General features: G+C 41.1%; 1 protein-coding gene and 1 long non-coding RNA gene across 2 annotated transcripts in view; both read right to left on the bottom strand.

The window, feature by feature from the left end:
* The window catches only part of LOC307205071, a 280,556-nt gene that overhangs the window by 173,200 nt on the left and 89,935 nt on the right, over positions 1-17,421 (bottom strand). The gene's annotated exons all lie outside the window — the stretch shown is intronic.
* Positions 1,220-2,532, bottom strand: LOC307205209 (vomeronasal type-2 receptor 26-like; the record flags this gene model as incomplete). The annotated part of the gene is made up of 1 exon (XM_079957408.1): positions 1,220-2,532. Exon 1 carries the CDS (start codon positions 2,117-2,119, stop codon positions 1,220-1,222), a length of 900 nt encoding a protein of 299 aa, XP_079813534.1. The 5' UTR covers positions 2,120-2,532.

The raw sequence follows: 17,421 nt of genomic DNA, 5'->3' as shown, positions 1-17,421 counted from the left end.
CAATACCTGAATCCCGCGGAGCTGAGGCCAGCCCTGCGAGATCGTGGTTGGGGGCGTGAGCCCCGCAACCCCCCCCCCCCCTTGAAGTCGGGAGTGGCTTTCAACAGAAATAGCATTGGCTTTATCCTGGCAGAAGCTTCCACCCACAAATCTGAGAGAGGTGCACGCAGGCCAACCTACAACTATAATCAATAAAGCTGAGACAAATTTGTAACCTCATAAAGTTGTTCTGGCAATTTGTTATCTTGTCAATACATTGATCATAGGGAGCCCAATGCATCTGGGTCTGCAATTGTTTATTATTATTTTGTACAGTGGCACCTCGGGTTACATACACTTCAGGTTACATACGCTTCAGGTTACAGACTCCGCTAATCCAGAAATAGTGCTTCAGGTTAAGAACTTTGCTTCAGGATGAGAACAGAAATCGTGCTCCGGTGGCACGGCAGCAGCAGGAGCCCCCATTAGCTAAAGTGGTGCTTCAGGTTAAGAACAGTTTCAGGTTAAGAATGGACCTCCAGAACGAATTAAGTACTTAACCCGAGGTACCACTGTATTTCAATTTAGCTGTTGTACTTTCTTGTGAAGTGTCCAGGAAACATGTCTTATGGTGCAATATAAATGAAATAATACAAGTAGGTAGTCCTTCTGAAGTGTTTTTTGGTTTTAATTTGATCCGGGAGAGGAAGATGCTTCTTTATGTATTCCCAATTTAAGAGGAAAAACAGCTCTCAAATCTCCTATTAGTCTCTTCTGTCACTTTAAAGAACAGCTACTTGTGGCAATTTCTGGCACTCTTTGGCTTCTCGTGATGTCAGCTGTGGGACAGATAAAGAGTGGCTGGGCTGATGGGGGTTTGTAGGCTCAATAAGATGTCAGGAGCACCTGTGCAAAGTGCTTTACAAGTGCTGGTGATGAGCTGATAGTTCATGCTTGCAAAGCAGTGGGACATGAGTATCCCAGATTTCTAATTACATATACGTAATTAAAATAGCAATTACAGACACCCAGAATTGCGTGCATGATTCCCAAAAAAATTCTTGGAGCTGCTCCAGATCATTTTTATCATTTACTTTTTAATTCTTCAATTATTTGTTTATTTGTTGATTCTTTAATTTCAAGGGGCATGAACATCCTTAATTTCTAATGACATACATGTACATAAAATAGCAATAACAGACACCAAAAATTACGAGCATGATTAAGACTTCTGGATTATTTAAAACTGTCTTCTTATTAGCTGCTCCCTGCTGTTCAGCTCAGGCCTCAGTAAAATAACATAGCATTTAGGGATAAAGATGCAGCCCAGTAACCCACAACTGGAGGCCAAGATGGAGAAGATCTCCACAGCCCCCATGTATTTGCCCTTGGTGCTCAAGTAGGTTGGAACAAAGGAGAGCCACACACTGCAAAAGACCAACATGCTGAAGGTGATGAATTTGGCTTCATTGAAACTGTCTGGCAACTTTCTAGCTAGGAAAGCCACCGTGAAGCTCACAATGGCCAGTAAACCCATGAATCCCAGGACACAATAAAACATGACAGTGGAACCTTCATTACATTCTAGAATTATTTCTTCAGTCATTGAGTGCATGTCAACATCTGGGAATGGGGGAGAGGTTGCCAGCCACACAGTACAAATTGTCACTTGCATAAGGGAGCAGGAAAGAACAATTGGGGTGCCCAATGGCTTCCCTACCCATTTCCTCATTCGGGACCCTGGTTTGGTGGCCATGAAAGCTAGAACCACAATGGCAGTTTTGGCCAAGATGCAAGAAATTGCCACTGAGAAGATCAAGCCAAAAGCAGTTTGTCGAAGGAGGCAGGTGACTTCCTCAGGCTGGCCAATGAAGAGCAGAGCACAAAGGAAGGAGAGCAGGAGGAAAAGGAGGAGAATATAAGTGAGGTTGCGGTTGTTGGCTTTAACTATGGGAGTATCTCTGTGCTTTGTGAATATTTGAAGCACCAAAGCTGTGATGAAGGAAAAGAAGAGGGCAAACGTGGCCAAACTGATCCCCAACGGTTCTCCAAAAGACAAGAATGTTTTGACTTTGGGGAGGCAGCCATTCTGTTCACTGTTTGCATATTGATCTCCAGGGCATTCTAAACAGTCATCCATGTCTGAAAAAGAAAAAGAAATAAACAAATCTTATTTTTTTAAAAGTTATTCTGTCCCCAAATTGTCACAATGCATCTAAGAGATGCCAGAATATATATTGGCTACTTCTATACTTTTTTCCCACTAGAGAAAGGAGCTTCTGATGCACAGGTAAAATTAAAGCGTGTGATGCATTCCTTACCCTCCTTGTTTGAGATCGTCCCTTCTGGACACGGAAGGCAATCATAGCAGCAGAATGGCTTTCCTTCCTTCTTGTTCTTTCTATAACCTACATGACAATTCTCATTACACAGAGAAGTGGGTTGTGCCTGTTCATAAATGAAAGAATAAATCATTTGGGACTTATCTTCAAATAGTAAAAATGACAGTTAAGCAGATTGCTATAGGTTTTTTGTTTTATCTGAAGATGATCTTAAATCTTGCTCTAATTGCTCCCCCAGAAAAGAGGTTAACCATTCATGATGATGGTATCATGTGGCCCAACTGGTTCAACCAGGGTCTGTTGACCATGTGTCCAGATGATACTAGCTACTATGGATGTGGAATCTCTGTATACCAACATCCCACACAACGATGGTTTACAAGCTATAAGGAACACCATTTCAGATAAAACCACAGTGGACTTTGCTACCAAACTCTGCCAATTTGTCCTTACCCACAACAACTTCAAATTCGGTGATGATCTGTTCCTTCAGATCAGCGGCACAGCAATGGGCACCCGCATGGCCCCACAGTATGCCAACATCTTCATGGCGGATTTAGAACAATGTTTCCTAAACTCCTACCCACTCAAACCTCTCTTGTACCTGCGATACATTGACGATATTTTTATTATCTGGACACATGGTCAACAGACCCTGGACACCTTCCACCAGAAATTCAATGATTTTCACCCCACAATCAACCTAACAATGAATCAATCTATGCAAGAAATACATTTTTTGGACACTACTATAAAAATACAGGATGGGCGCATAGACACCACCTTATACCGTAAACCAACTGACCGACAAACATATCTACATGCCTCTAGCTACCATCCCAAACATACCAAACAGTCCATTGTATATAGCCAGGCACTACGTTACAGCCGCATCTGTTCCAATTCTACAGACAGAGACTCTCACCTAAGAGATCTACAGCAAACCTTTTTAGAACTAAAATACCCAGCAGATGAAGTTAGACAACAGATCAACAGAGCCAGACTGATACCCAGAGAGAACTTGCTGCAAGACAGACCCAAAAAAGAAAATAACAGAACACCTCTAGTCATCACATACAGCTCCCAAGTTAAAACAGTACAACGCATCATCAGAGATCTACAACCTCTCCTGGACAATGACGGTTCTCTTTCTCAAGCTCTGGGAGGAAGACCTTTCATTGCCTACAGACAGCCACCCAATCTTAAACAACTCCTAACCCACAATAATACTACAACCAGACTTAACATGGACACTGGCACCAGAGCCTGCAATAAACCCAGATGCCAACGTTGCTGCCACATACACCCGGACAACACCATTACTGGCCCCAACAACATCACACATACCATCTCGGGACTATTTAATTGCTCATCGTCTAACATTGTGTATGCCATCAAATGCTAACAGTGTCCTTCAGCTCTCTATATTGGACAAACAGGCCAAACCTTACGCCAAAGAATAAACGGACATAAATCTGACATCAGGAATCACAAGACAGAGAAACCAGTAGGAGAACACTTCAATCTCCCAGGACATTCTATACAAGATATCAAAGTAGCTGTTCTATTACAAAGGAATTTCAGAAATAGACTGGAAAGAGAAGCTGCTGAATTGCAACTTATTACCAAACTTAAAACCATGGAGAGACCTGGTCGGAACAAAGACATTGGATTCTTATCTCATTATACATGACAAAGCCATTTTTCACCTTCTCACCCCTTGCTTTTTCCTGTAAGACCTATTGCAGTCGTTAAGAGTCGTCAAAAGGCTCATCACAGCTATCTGCCAATCACCCAATCCCACCACCCTTCTGAGTAATACCTCTCCCCACCTTCTCACTATATAGAAGGGTCTGGTGACTTCTGTTTCAGTGTATCTGAAGAAGTGTGCATGCACACGAAAGCTCATACCAAGAACTAACTTAGTTGGTCTTTAAGGTGCTACTGGAAGGAATTTTTTTATTTTGTTCTGACTATGGCAGACCAACACGGCTACCTATCTGTAATTGGAATATTGGTAAGTATTTGAACTTCTTCAGAGATCAGCGTGCCAATATCTTATCAAATAAAGGACAAAAGTGGTAAGGACCTAACAGAAGCAGAAGACATCAAGAAGAGGTGGCAAGATTACACAGAGGAATTATACCAGAAAGATATGGATGGCTCGTACACCCCAGGTAGTGTGGTTGCTGACCTTGAGCCAGAAATCCTGGAGTGTGAAGTCAAATGGGCCTTCGAAAGCAGTGCAAATAATAAGGCCAGTGGAAGTGATGGTATTCCAGCTGAACTATTTAAAATTTTAAAAGATGATGCTGTTAAGGTGCTACACTCAATATGTCAGCAAGTTTGGGAAACTCAGCAGTGGCCAGAGGATTGGAGAAGATCAGTCTACACCCCAATCCCAAAGAAGGGCAGTGCCAAAGAATGCTCCAACTACCGCACAATTGCACTCATTTCACACGCTAGCAAGGTTATGCTTAAAATTCTACAAGGCAGCTTGTTTGGAGGTTCTAGCAGGGGAGCGCAGCTATCGTATACCCTTGACCGAAGAACGGTACACTCCTTCTATCTGGGATGGTCGTCCTCTTCCACCGAGCGCGCAGCTTCGGGAGGGACGCACATGGAGCGGTGAGGGAGGAAGGGGACACCCGCCTAGCCAGCCAGATCAGCCGAATCAACCCTGGCGATCAATGGGGTGACAGATGTCTGATTCAACAAAACACTTTAAAGAGGAGACTTCAAGAAGAAAGAAAAGGAAAGATTTTGGAGAAAATTGGAGATGGAGAGAAGAGGCTAAGAACGAAACCAAAGTCACAGGAGATCCTGCGAGAAATTAAACTATATCAGGCACAATACTTGAAACTGGTTAATCAGGACATAGAATGGAAGATTAAACAAATGAGACAAAGAACTTTTGAATCAGCTAATAAGTGTGGAAAGCTGCTAGCATGGCAGCTGAAGAAAAGACAAAAATTAAACACTGTGACTAATCTTGAAGTAAATGGAAGGAATGTACAAAACCCACAGGAGATTAAAGATTGTTTCCAGAGATATTTTAAACAACTGTATGCACAAGGGCCACAGAATGAGACCAAGATTGACGAATTTTTAGAAACAAATGGATTACAAAATATTTCGTAAGAGAACAAACTAATATTGAATGAAAAAAATTCTGAACAGGAGGTTGAAGGTGCCATAAAGAATTTGCAACTCGGCAAGTCTCCAGGCCCAGACGGGCTTTCCTCCAAATATTATAAAGTGATGAAAGACTATTTAATTCAACCACTAATGGAGGTTTGCAATGAAATTATGGAGGGGAAAAGAGCGCCGGAGTCGTGGAAAGATGCTTACATCACTCTTATACGTAAAAATGAAGCGGAAAAGACACAGCTTAAGAACTACCGCCCCATTTCCCTACTTAATGTGGATTATAAAATTTTTGCAGATATTTTAGCTAAAAGACTGAAAAAAGTTTTGGCAGGAATTATACATAAAGACCAAGCAGGCTTTCTTCCAGGTAGACATATGTCAAATAATACAAGGAATTTAATTGATATTTTGGAAAAATTACAAGTTAATATCAATACGAAAGCAGTATTGATATTTATTGATGCTGAGAAAGCCTTTGATAATATCTCTTGGAGTTTTATGAAGAAAAATTTGCAAGGGATGGGGGTGGGAGAAAGGTTTGGAAACGGTATAGGGGCGATTTATTCTGAACAAAAGGCAAAGTTAATTGTGAATAATGCGGTTACAGAAGAAGTCAAGATAGAGAAAGGGACACGACAAGGCTGCCCAATTTCCCCTCTACTTTTTATTTCAGTCCTGGAGATATTGCTGAACATGATTAGAAGGGACCAACAGATTCAGGGTATACAGGTCGGAGTGAAACATTATAAATTAAAAGCCTATGCAGATGACCTAGTTCTGACATTACAGGAGCCAATCCCTAGTACTAGAAGAGCTTTGGAATTAATACAAGAGTTTGGTCAAGTGGCAGGGTTTAAACTCAACAAATCAAAAACTATGGTTTTAGAGAAGAACTTAACACAAATGGAGAAGGATAGGTTTCAGAGAGAAACAGGTTTAACAGTGGTGAAAAAAACAAAATACCTAGGGGTGAACATGACTTCAAAGAATGTTAATTTATTTAAGGATAACTATGAAAAATGTTGGTCTGAAGTGAAAAAAGATCTTGAAATATGGACAAATTTTAAATTATCCTTACTGGGTAGAATAGCAGTTATTAAAATGAATGTATTGCCAAGACTATTGTTTCTGTTCCAATCGCTACAGATAATTGACAAGATGGATTGTTTCAAGAAGTGGCAAAAAGAAATTTCTAGATTTGTCTGGCAGAGCAAAAAGCCCAGAATTAAATATAAAATTCTTACTGATGTGAAGGAGAGAGGGGGGTTTGCCCTGCCGGACTTTAAACTATATTATGAGGCGGCAGCTTTTTGCTGGCTGAAGGATTGGCTACTTCTTGAGAACACAGACATTCTTGATCTGGAAGGGTATGATAACGCTTTTGGATGGCATGCATATTTGTGGTATGGCAAAGATAAAGTACAAAGGTCGTTCAAAAACCATATTGTCAGGAAAGCGCTGTTTAATGTTTGGGTCAGATATAAAGATCTTTTGGAGAATAAAACCCCAAGGTGGCTCTCTCCAATGGAGGCTAAGGCCTTAAAAAAACTTAACATGGAATCTAAATGGCCAAAATATTGTGAAATTTTGGTGCAGGAGGGAGATAAATGGAAATTGCAGAGTTATGAGAAACTTAAAGATAAGGTGCGTGACTGGTTACATTACTTTCAAATAAGAGAGGCCTATAATTTGGACAGGAAAAATGGCTTCCAGGTGGAAAAATCGAAGCTGGAAACAGAATTACTAGAACCCAGGGTTAAGGTATTGTCGAGAATGTATAACTTGCTGCTGAAATGGAATACTGAGGATGAAACGGTCAAATCTGTTATGATAAAATGGGCACAAGATATTGGTCATAATATTATGTTCGCTGACTGGGAACGGTTGTGGACCACCGGTTTGAAATTTACGGCATGTAATGCCTTAAGAGAGAATATTATGAAAATGATGTATAGGTGGTACATGACCCCAGTCAAGCTTGCAAAAATCTATCATTTGCCCGATAATAAATGTTGGAAATGTAAAGAGGTTGAAGGTACATTCTTTCACCTTTGGTGGACGTGCCCAAGGATCAAGGCTTTCTGGGAGATGATTTATAATGAAATGAAAAAGGTATTTAAATACACTTTCCTAAAGAAACCAGAGGCCTTTCTCCTGGGCATGGTCGGCCAATTGGTGTTAAAGAAGGACAGAACTTTTTTTATGTATGCTACTGCAGCAGCAAGAATACTTATCGCAAAACACTGGAAGACACAAGATCTACCCACCTTGGAAGAATGGCAGATACAAGTAATAGACTATATGGAATTGGCAGAAATGACCGGCAGAATTCGAGATCAAGGAGAAGAGTTGGTGGAAGAAGACTGGAAGAAGTTCAAAGTTTATCTACAAAATCATTGTAAAATCTATGAGTGCTAAGGGCAGTGTAAATGAAATGATGGGGTTCCAGTGATTAGGATAAGGAAGACTATAAAGGGAAACATAAAGGATAAAACGAATTTGAATGAGCTTGCTGAAAAAACTTTTAAAGTGGAATACAAGAAGGGAAGGCGGGAGGAAGCAAGGAAAATAAGGTTTTGAAGACTATTAGAATGAACCAGAGTTTTCCTTTAATGTTTCTTTTATTATTATGTTGAATCTTTTGTATGTTTTTGTTTTTTATGTTTTTTGACATTGTTTGTATTTCTGATGTTTGTTGTTTGTTGTTTCGAAGTTTGTTATATTTTGTGAAACTTAATAAATATCATAAAAAAAAAAAATTCTACAAGGCAGGCTTAAGCAGTATGTGGACCGAGAACTCCCAGAAGTGCAAGCTGGATTTAGAAGAGGCAGAGGAACCAGAGACCAAATTGCAAACATGCACTGGATTATGGAGAAAGCTAGAGAGTTCCAGAAAGACTTCTACTTCTGCTTCATTGACTATGCAAAAGCCTTTGACTGTGTCGACCACAGCAAACTATGGCAAGTTCTTAAAGAAATGGGAGTGCCTGATCACCTCATCTGTCTCCTGAGAAATCTCTATGTGGGACAAGAAGCTACAGTTAGAACTGGATATGTAACAACTGATTGGTTCAAAATTGGGAAAGGAGTACAGCAAGGCTGTATATTGTCTCCCTGCTTATTTAACTTATATGCAGAATTCATCATGCGAAAGGCTGGGCTGGATGAATCCCTAGCCGGAATTAAGATTGCCGGAAGAAATAACAACAACCTCAGATATGCAGATGACACAACCTTGATGGCAGAAAGTGAGGAGGAATTAAAGAACCTTTTATTGAGGGTGAAAGAGGAGAGTGCAAAATATGGTCTGAAGCTCAACATCAAAAAAATGAAGATCATGGCCACTGGTCCCATCACCTCCTGGCAAATAGAAAGGGAAGAAATGGAGGCAGTGAGAGATTTTACTTTCTTGGGCTCCATGATCACTGCAGATGGTGACAGCAGCCATGAAATTAAAAGACGCCTGCTTCTTGGGAGAAAAGCAATGACAAACCTAGACAGCATCTTAAAAAGTAGAGACATAACTTTGCCAACAAAGGTCCGTATACTTAAAACTATGGTTTTCCCAGTAGTGATGTATGGAAGTGAGAGTTGGACCATAAAGAAGAGTGATCGCCAAAGAATTGATGCTTTTGAATTCTGGTGCTGGAGGAGACTCTTGAGAGTCCCATGGACTGCAAGAAGAGCAAACCTCTCCATTCTGAAGGAAATCAGCCCTGAGTGCTCACTGGAAGGACAGATCCTGAAGCTCAGGCTCCAAGACTTTGGCCACCTCATGAGAAGAGAAGACTCCCTGATGTTGGGAAACATGGAGGGCACAAGGAGAAGGGGACGATAGAGGATGAGATGGTGGGACATTGTTCTCAAAGCTACCAGCATGAGTTTGACCAAACTGCGGGAGGCCATGAAAGACAGGAATGCCTGGTGTGCTCTGGTCCATGGGGTCACGAAGAGTCGGACATGACTAAACGACTAAACAACAAAAATCTTATCAAATTAGAAAATGTTCAGGTGAAAGCTTATTGGGTCACAATCTCATGAAATTTCTCAAGTGTTTTTGACTGACAGTTGCAATAGAAATTATTGAAATTCTGCCCAGTCGAGGTAGTCTAACCACTGTTCCTTTAACTTGGAACTTGCAAACTATGCTTCCAATGGTTTCTCTGGCAACATTCAGTGCATTTGATTTCTTTTTGCATACTTGTATCTTTTTTGTGAAGGGAGATGATCTCTTGTCTTACCTTCTTGGACCATTCTACTGGCTTAGAAATATGGCTGACATACAGCAACATTTGACATTCAGCAAACCCCTTGCGATTTCAGGTATTTCATGTGTTAGATAGAGCTAGAAATAAGATAGCTTTCCTTTTATCAGTGCTGCAGCCTGATATTTCCTTCACAGATCAAGTCTGATAATTCTGATAATTGATGATTCAATGTGTTGCAATGAGACAGTTTTGAGACACTGAGCAAAAAACTAGAGAAAACCTGAACAGATTCTTACCTGGTTGAACCAGTTGGGCCACATGATACCATCATCATGAATGGTTAACCACTTTTCTGGGGGAGCTTGTGGGTCCATTGTTCCAACTTTGACTCTCAGAAATGACTGATTTGGGAATGTGACCCAATTTATTATATCAAATCCAGCTACTAATTCCCCATTTTGGTCAAAGGAAACTTCCTCCCCAACACTATTATTAAATGAAACTCTTTCCAGAAAGTGGTGGACCTAAGATTGAAGAGGGAAAAGGCAATTAATGAAGATGCCAAATATAATTAAATATAAGTAATATTTGTACAAATAGAGTGCTTATCTTTAGCATTTAAGAGGTATAGTTCATGGTCTCTAAAAGATGTATCTTAGTGTCTTTCTCTCTGTGTTTTTAATGAGTTTCTTCTTCAAAAATGGATGGAGCTAAAAGGGAAAAAGGAATTAATGAGCAGTGCTGCTTTCTAGAAAAAGAGGTGCTGGAACTCACCACAAACACCTCCCTCGTTCCCTTGGAATAGCAATGGAGCCCCCCTGAGAGGGGAGAGAAATGAGCTCCCCTGAGTTCTGGTTGAAAAAGGCCCAGCTCATGAGCATATACAAAAGAGCAACATTGTGGAACACAATATTCATTTAAATGTTTCGTGAAGGCTAATTTCAATTGTAGCAATGTTTATTGTGGTGGTAAGATGTGGTTCTTTTAAGAATTACAGTTAGTCTTGGCCCAAATTTCATAGAAATTAGACCACAAATATTAGACAGCATGTACCTTCAGATAGTAGGATAAGCTGTGTAGATAAGCTGCTCATCACTTTCCAGGGATTCAGGGCTGCCTTTGTACAAATTGTGATAGTTTGTTATCCTGTACCTAGCAATCTATAGCCACATTTTGCTATTCCAAGGACAACTGAACCCACTTTAAAGTGATGGCAGAATTTCATTCATTATGTTATCCTAACCATTAGTGCATAGTCATTTCCTACCTGAGAGGAAAGAGGAAAGAGAATACCCCCTACTGAAGAGGTATTCAAGAAAAGTCCCCCCTTTGGCTGAGCTCCAGAGTTGATCACAGACATCTGTATTAACTGGAAGACAACGTTACCTGCCATGGCTGTTGATCTGTAAGTTCCCATCTTGCTACACCTGCCATTGCTCTGCAATTTAATTTGGTGGACTGCATGGTGTGCAAAGCATGTGCCAAAATATAGATTGCATTGTAGATGCTGTAGCTGTGGGCTGTCATGCTCGTTTCAAAAACAGACCCAGGAAGGCTCTCAATATTCTCCTCCCCAGTGCAGAATTTGTCATCTTTCTTCTCTGAAGCAGAATCATTAAAACCACAATTAAATGCCTCTTCCCAGAAAACCCTGAGAAAGCCATCTTCTTTTTCCAAGGTAGGGTTTCTCATCTGAATAAATTTCTGGAATCCTGGAAGATCCTTAGAGTGAACTGCAAAGGATAGAGCCCCATGGAGGAATGTGATGTCCCAACCTCTTTGAAAGGGAAATGAGGTGAAATCCATCTGGGCTATCATAATCCAGACTTTTGTATCTCCTGGCATTGGCACATCATTTGTTTCTGCAAGTGTGGGTACTGTTCTCATTACCATAATTGTGTGAATTTCACCATGTACAACCACAGCATTGGCAGTGCTCCCCACAATAATGTTCAATGTTTTTGAACCTTCTTCCACCAATTCATCAAACTCACCAGAAGAGGTAACCTTAGGGAAACTTTCTATAAAATCAAAGCAGATACCCTTCTGGGCAAAGATGGGGAGAACATTTTGTACAAATCTCTCTCCAGTGTCACCATGGAGAAAAAGCACACCAATCCACACCCAACGAAAATGCAGCAGTAACTGGAGGATCCCCTCATATTGCTGAGTCCCATCTGGGAATATCCAGTGGGTGAAAAGAGCTTGAACGTCATTAGTCGTCACAGGAGAAGAGCCATAGATGAGCTAAAGAGGGTCATTAATAAAATCAAGGGAGGAAAGATGATAACAAATGATGATATCAAAACCCTCAAACCAGATTTTAATGTATTAACCAAGGGGATTAATTTATTTGTTTACAGTGGTACCTCGGGCTACAAACGCTTCCAGTCACAAACTCCGCTAACCTGGAAATAGTACCTCAGTTTGCAAACTTTGCCCCGGGATGAGAATGGCAATCGTGCGCCAGCAGCGGTTGGCCCCATTAGCTAAAGCACCTCTCAGGTTAAGAACAGTTTTGGGTTAAGTACGGACCTCCAGAACGAATTAAGTTCGTAACCCGAGGTACCACAGTACAGTGGTGCCCCGCAAGATGAACGCCTCGCAAGACGGAAAACTCGCTAGACGAAAGAGTTTTCCGTTTTGGAGGTGCTTCGCAAAACGAATTTCCTATGGGCTTGCTTCACAAGACGAAAATGTCTTGCGAGTTCCTGCGGGTTTTCCCCCCTTCCCCCCCTTTTTCTAAGCCGCTAAGTCGCTTATCTGCTTATCCGCTAAGCCGATAAGCCGCTAAAAGCCCCTAAAAGCCCCTAAAACCGCTAAAAGCCGCTAATAGCGCTAATAGCGCTAATCCGCTAAGCCATCAATGGGCTTGCTTCGCAAGACGAAAAAACCGCTAGACGAAGAGACTCGCGGAACGGATTCTTTTCGTCTTGCGAGGCACCACTGTATATCTCTTAATTTATAATCTGCAATTTGGGGAAATACTAAGGTATTAACGTATTTTCATCAAATAGAAGAATTATGCAGTTATGTTTACAGCAGAATTTGCTGTCTTTCATATGCAAAGGAGGATAAAGGAAAGAACAGGTAAATGGCTACCAAGACAGCCAGTCAGCAAGGGGGTGGGGCCACCCTGAGGAAAATGTTTATAGCTAGAGAAAGGAGCCCTGAGCTTAGATAGCACGACAGTGTTTGGAGTACTTTAAGAGTTTTCAGGCAAAAGTTAACTGGAGGACTAAGTTTGATGAAGGAGAAGTAGAGTTGTGAGGATACTTTATCTCCTGATACATCTTTTGTCTTACCAACTTTATTCTGCAAAATAAATCTTTCTTATTTGTTCAACTTCTGCCTGAAGTTGACCTTTACCTCACACACACTAGATAACCCATGTTGGTTACAGAGTTTTACTGAGGGGGATCTGCTTCAGTAGGATTCAAATATCACTTATTTCTGTTGATTTGGAATGTTAAAGTTATCTTGGGAAATATACAAGTGATCTTTCAGCAGGCATAGCAAGCATACAGTTGTGCTCCCACAGGCAGCAGACGTTTTGTTACAGTCCTGCACAGAAGTAAAGTGTCCAATGAGGAATTCTTCCACCTGAGTTTTTCAGGAGGCGTGGAACTGAAGCAGATATATTTTCCACAACCTGCATTTTTGGTTGAAAAATACCAACCTATACCCACTATTTGCCATTCCCTCAAGATGGTGGGTCACAAAAACATTCAATTACCAGCTGGGAACCCAATGAGTCTTAGTCAGAGACAACTGTAAATGGCTTTCATTATGATCCATGTTCCATGCAAACCTCTTACTCTTGGCATCTTGTACATAGACAGGATGGTTGACATGTGGAGACATAAATCAGGTTTTGGCCCCCCAATCACAGCCTTTGGAGTCTCCTGAACATCACACTTGTAGTTGGGGAGGAGTCTTTCTTGGCTAGAGAGAAGTTCCATGGAAGCTTGGTAGGTCCAGCTTGCACTGAAATGGCTGTTATAGATGTGGAAACCCAGAGAGATATTGGGCAAGATTTCAGGATTTTCATTTATCTCTTTCACAGCAAAGGCCAAAGCCAGGATATGCTGGTAGAGTTGTGTCATTGGTCTGTATGGGGAGCAACATAGTGCATAACAATTCACATTCACAAGCATAGAAAGTGTATGGATATATTGAAACACAAACCTGGATGTTTCACTACCCTGAACATCTAACTCCTGCCACCTGATAGGCGGCCTGGCCCTAATTGCTACTATTTCTGTTCTACGGAGGAGGAGGAGAAAGTCTGGTTAACAAAAGCTTATAATAAAATCACCTCTAAGTCTGAATGGCTTTGATTAAAGTCATATATTAAATAAGAAATCCTTAGCTCACCATGGTAAATGAGCAGAAAGCCTTAACAAAGTGAGTGGGGATGTTACTTTTTATGCTGCCTTGCAAACTTTTTTTAGAAAAACTGAACATTGGTATAAGCCTACCGTATAAGAAGAAAAAGGTTATCACACACTGCAGAAGTGGGTTTGTGTTTTCAGGTCTGCCCTAATCTCTCAGAACTTTGTGGAAGGAAAAGGTTGGTAGGAATCATCATACACCTGTGGCCAATATTGTGAAAACATTTTGGAAAGTATGTATGTATCTCTGGCTCATAACATCAGTATTATTTAGATTAATACCATAATAATCAAGCCCTTCAAGATCCTATTAAGCGGAATTGCTATTGAGGCATCTCTTTATTAGCTGCAGCCGGCAAAATTCTTGTAAGGATCTTAGGAAACCGTCTCCTAACAATATCCAAGGCTACCCTTCCTGAATCCCAAAATGGTTTTTGACCTTCTAGGGGGACAGTGGACATGATTTTCACCACTTGACAGCTACAAGAAAAATCAGAGAGCAAAACCAAGCCCTGTATATGGCATTTATTGACCTGACTAAGGCCTTTGACACTGTGAATCGTAATGCCCTGTGGACTGTCCTTCTGAAAATAGGCTGCCCAGATGAATTTGTGAACATCATTCATGTCCTCCATGATTATTTGACTGCAACAATTGCAGATAACCATGGCTCTCAAAGTGAACCATTCACAGTGGGATCAGGTGCTAAACAGGGTTGTGTTATTGCCCCAACTCTATTTATTATTTCCATTGCCTTGATCCTACACGCATAACATCCCCAAAACCAAAGTGCTTCACTGACAAGAACAAAACAACCTCTATGTACCGTCACTAATCAAACTCAGTGGTGTAAGGTTGGAAAGTGTTGATCACTTCGCCTACCTGGGCAGTTATCTTTCCAGAAGGGCTGACATTGATGCCAAAATCCTGCACCGTCTGAGGTCTGCAAGTGCGCTTTCTCCTGCAGGGTGTTTGAGAACCGGGACATTTGCATGGAGAACAAAATGCTTGTTTACAAAGCAATTGTACTACCAACCTCACTTTATTCTTGTGAAACAGAGACCACTTATAAATGCCATCTCCAATTCCTCGAAAGATTCTGTTAAGTTGTGGGTTGACATAGCAGACGACACAGCGATTTCTCCAAAGCAGCTCTTTAGTTTGTAAGCTGGAATAGAACTGACTAGCAAACAGCTCAGCCGGCCTGCTTTTATAGGCAGCCGGCTGTCAACATTGTAGCAACAACAACCCAGAGTTTCCCACCTAAAATAACTGACGTGGACCTGAGTGAAAACTATCTACAGACCTGAGTGAAAACTATCTACAGTATCCCCCCTGCTAGCCCAGGGTGAAACTTCACTACATAACAGATTCCATCAACGGTGTCTCTGAAATTTTCTACACATCACTTGGGAAGACAGGCAAACTAATGTCAGTGTACTGGGTGAAGCAAAGATCACCAGTATCGAAGAAATGATTCTTCAAAATGAACTTTGTTGGACAGGTCATTTTGCCTGATTATCGTCTTCCAAAGCAACTACTCTATTCCAAACTTTAATATGGAAAGCACCATGCTGGTGGTCACCAAAAGAGGTTTAAAAACTCCCTTAAGGCCAATCTAAAAAAAAATGTAGTATAAACACAGACAATTGGGAAATACTGGCTGGGAGAACAGATTTTACCAAAGGTGTAAAGGCACTTGAACTCAGGATGGAAGTGAGAAACGTGCAAAGAGGAAGGCATATTTGGCAAACCCTCACCCTGACCAACTCCCGCCTGGAAATCTAGGTCCTCACTATGGAAGGATATGTGGATCCAGAATTGGTCTCCACAGTCACATACGGACTCACTGTTAAAACCATCTTCATGGAAGACAAATTTTACTCAGCTACAAGTGATTACCAAAGCAAGCAAATTGCCAAACAAAAAGTTATGCACAGAAAACCATGATAAGGGTATTTCATAACTTTTCACCATTTATGATAGCATAGAACCTTTTTGCTGCAATTGCAGCTCTACAGTGGCATCCCATGGAGTAAACAAAATATTTTAATTCACCAGGTGTTTTCACGTGAAACCAAGATTGTTTCTAAAAATTGTGCTTTATTCTTTTGTTGCTTCTGACTAAAAGTTTATTTAATCAGCTCCACAGATATTATGTTGGATTCAGGTCAGGGCTATTCAGCACAGCTTTTGGCATTAAATTCTGCATTAGATTATCTTTCTAATGATATACTGCAGAGGTTCATTCTAATTTAATACTTTTCTTATGAGCCATCAGCCCTTAGAAATACAGCATTTCCTAAGGTTTTCCACAATTTTGACCACTAGTGTAATGAGCATCACCTTCATCATATGTCAAATGCAGAAACATATTCATTACAGATATACAATATGGTTTTTAAGCATACAGACACACACACACACACTTCCTTACAAAATGTCATCGAAGAGTTCAGTTGTAGGAGGTTCATTGAAGGCTATGCTTGAAGTTATATAGATTTGAGACATAATGCCAGCAATAACAACATCTCCAGACTGGAAATATTTGTGAAGAATAGGAAGAGGGTCACAGATGGAACACGGAGCAACAACAGCCTTGCACTCATCTGGAGGAAGCAGCAGTGATGCCAACATCATGGAAAGTACCATCCTGCACACAGCATGGTAGGAGCAAGAGGAATTTTTTAGGCGACAATTCATCTCTTTGCACATTGTCATCTAAGTGATATTGAGCAGCAAAGTCTCACTGGGATGGTTACGAAAGCTAGATTTTTTCAGAGAAAAGAATCAGTGATCAGTCTGACAGAGCCCTTGGTGTAAGGCCAAACTCTGAACATCACAGGAGATATTAATAGTATCTCCCAGTCTTGATTCATAGTTTTCATGCAGCTACTGGAACTCCCCAGAGAGTCAAAGAAATGATAATGATTTCTTTGATAATTGCAGGAGACTTAATCAGCTTCTCAGTGATTTAGGGGTGGGGAGCATGTTTATCACATCACAGCCAAAGTCTCAGCTGGTCCTCTTAGTAGGGAGAGCAATAAGTTTATGGAGAGTCAAACTTGGCCCTCCAGATGTTTTGTGACTACAACTCCCATCATCCCTGACCACTGGTCCTGTTAGCTAGGGATGATGGGAATTGTAGTCCCAAAACATCTGGAGGGCCGAGTTTGCCCATGCCTGGCTAAAGCTTTATTGTAAACAACATGGTTGATCTTGTGATCTTATGGGGCACTTGATCTGAGGGGTGACCTGGATCCTCATCTCCCACAAACCCCGTGGGCCACAGGTGACATGAGGATGGGGCAGCATACCTCTCCATCATCCGAGATCACAGAGACGTCA

This window comes from Podarcis cretensis (assembly GCF_951804945.1).
Source record: "Podarcis cretensis genome assembly, chromosome: 16".
In the NCBI taxonomy this organism is placed as follows: domain Eukaryota; kingdom Metazoa; phylum Chordata; class Lepidosauria; order Squamata; family Lacertidae; genus Podarcis; species Podarcis cretensis.
Note: the sequence above shows the minus strand (reverse complement) of the source record. Positions and strands in the feature narration are given on the sequence as shown.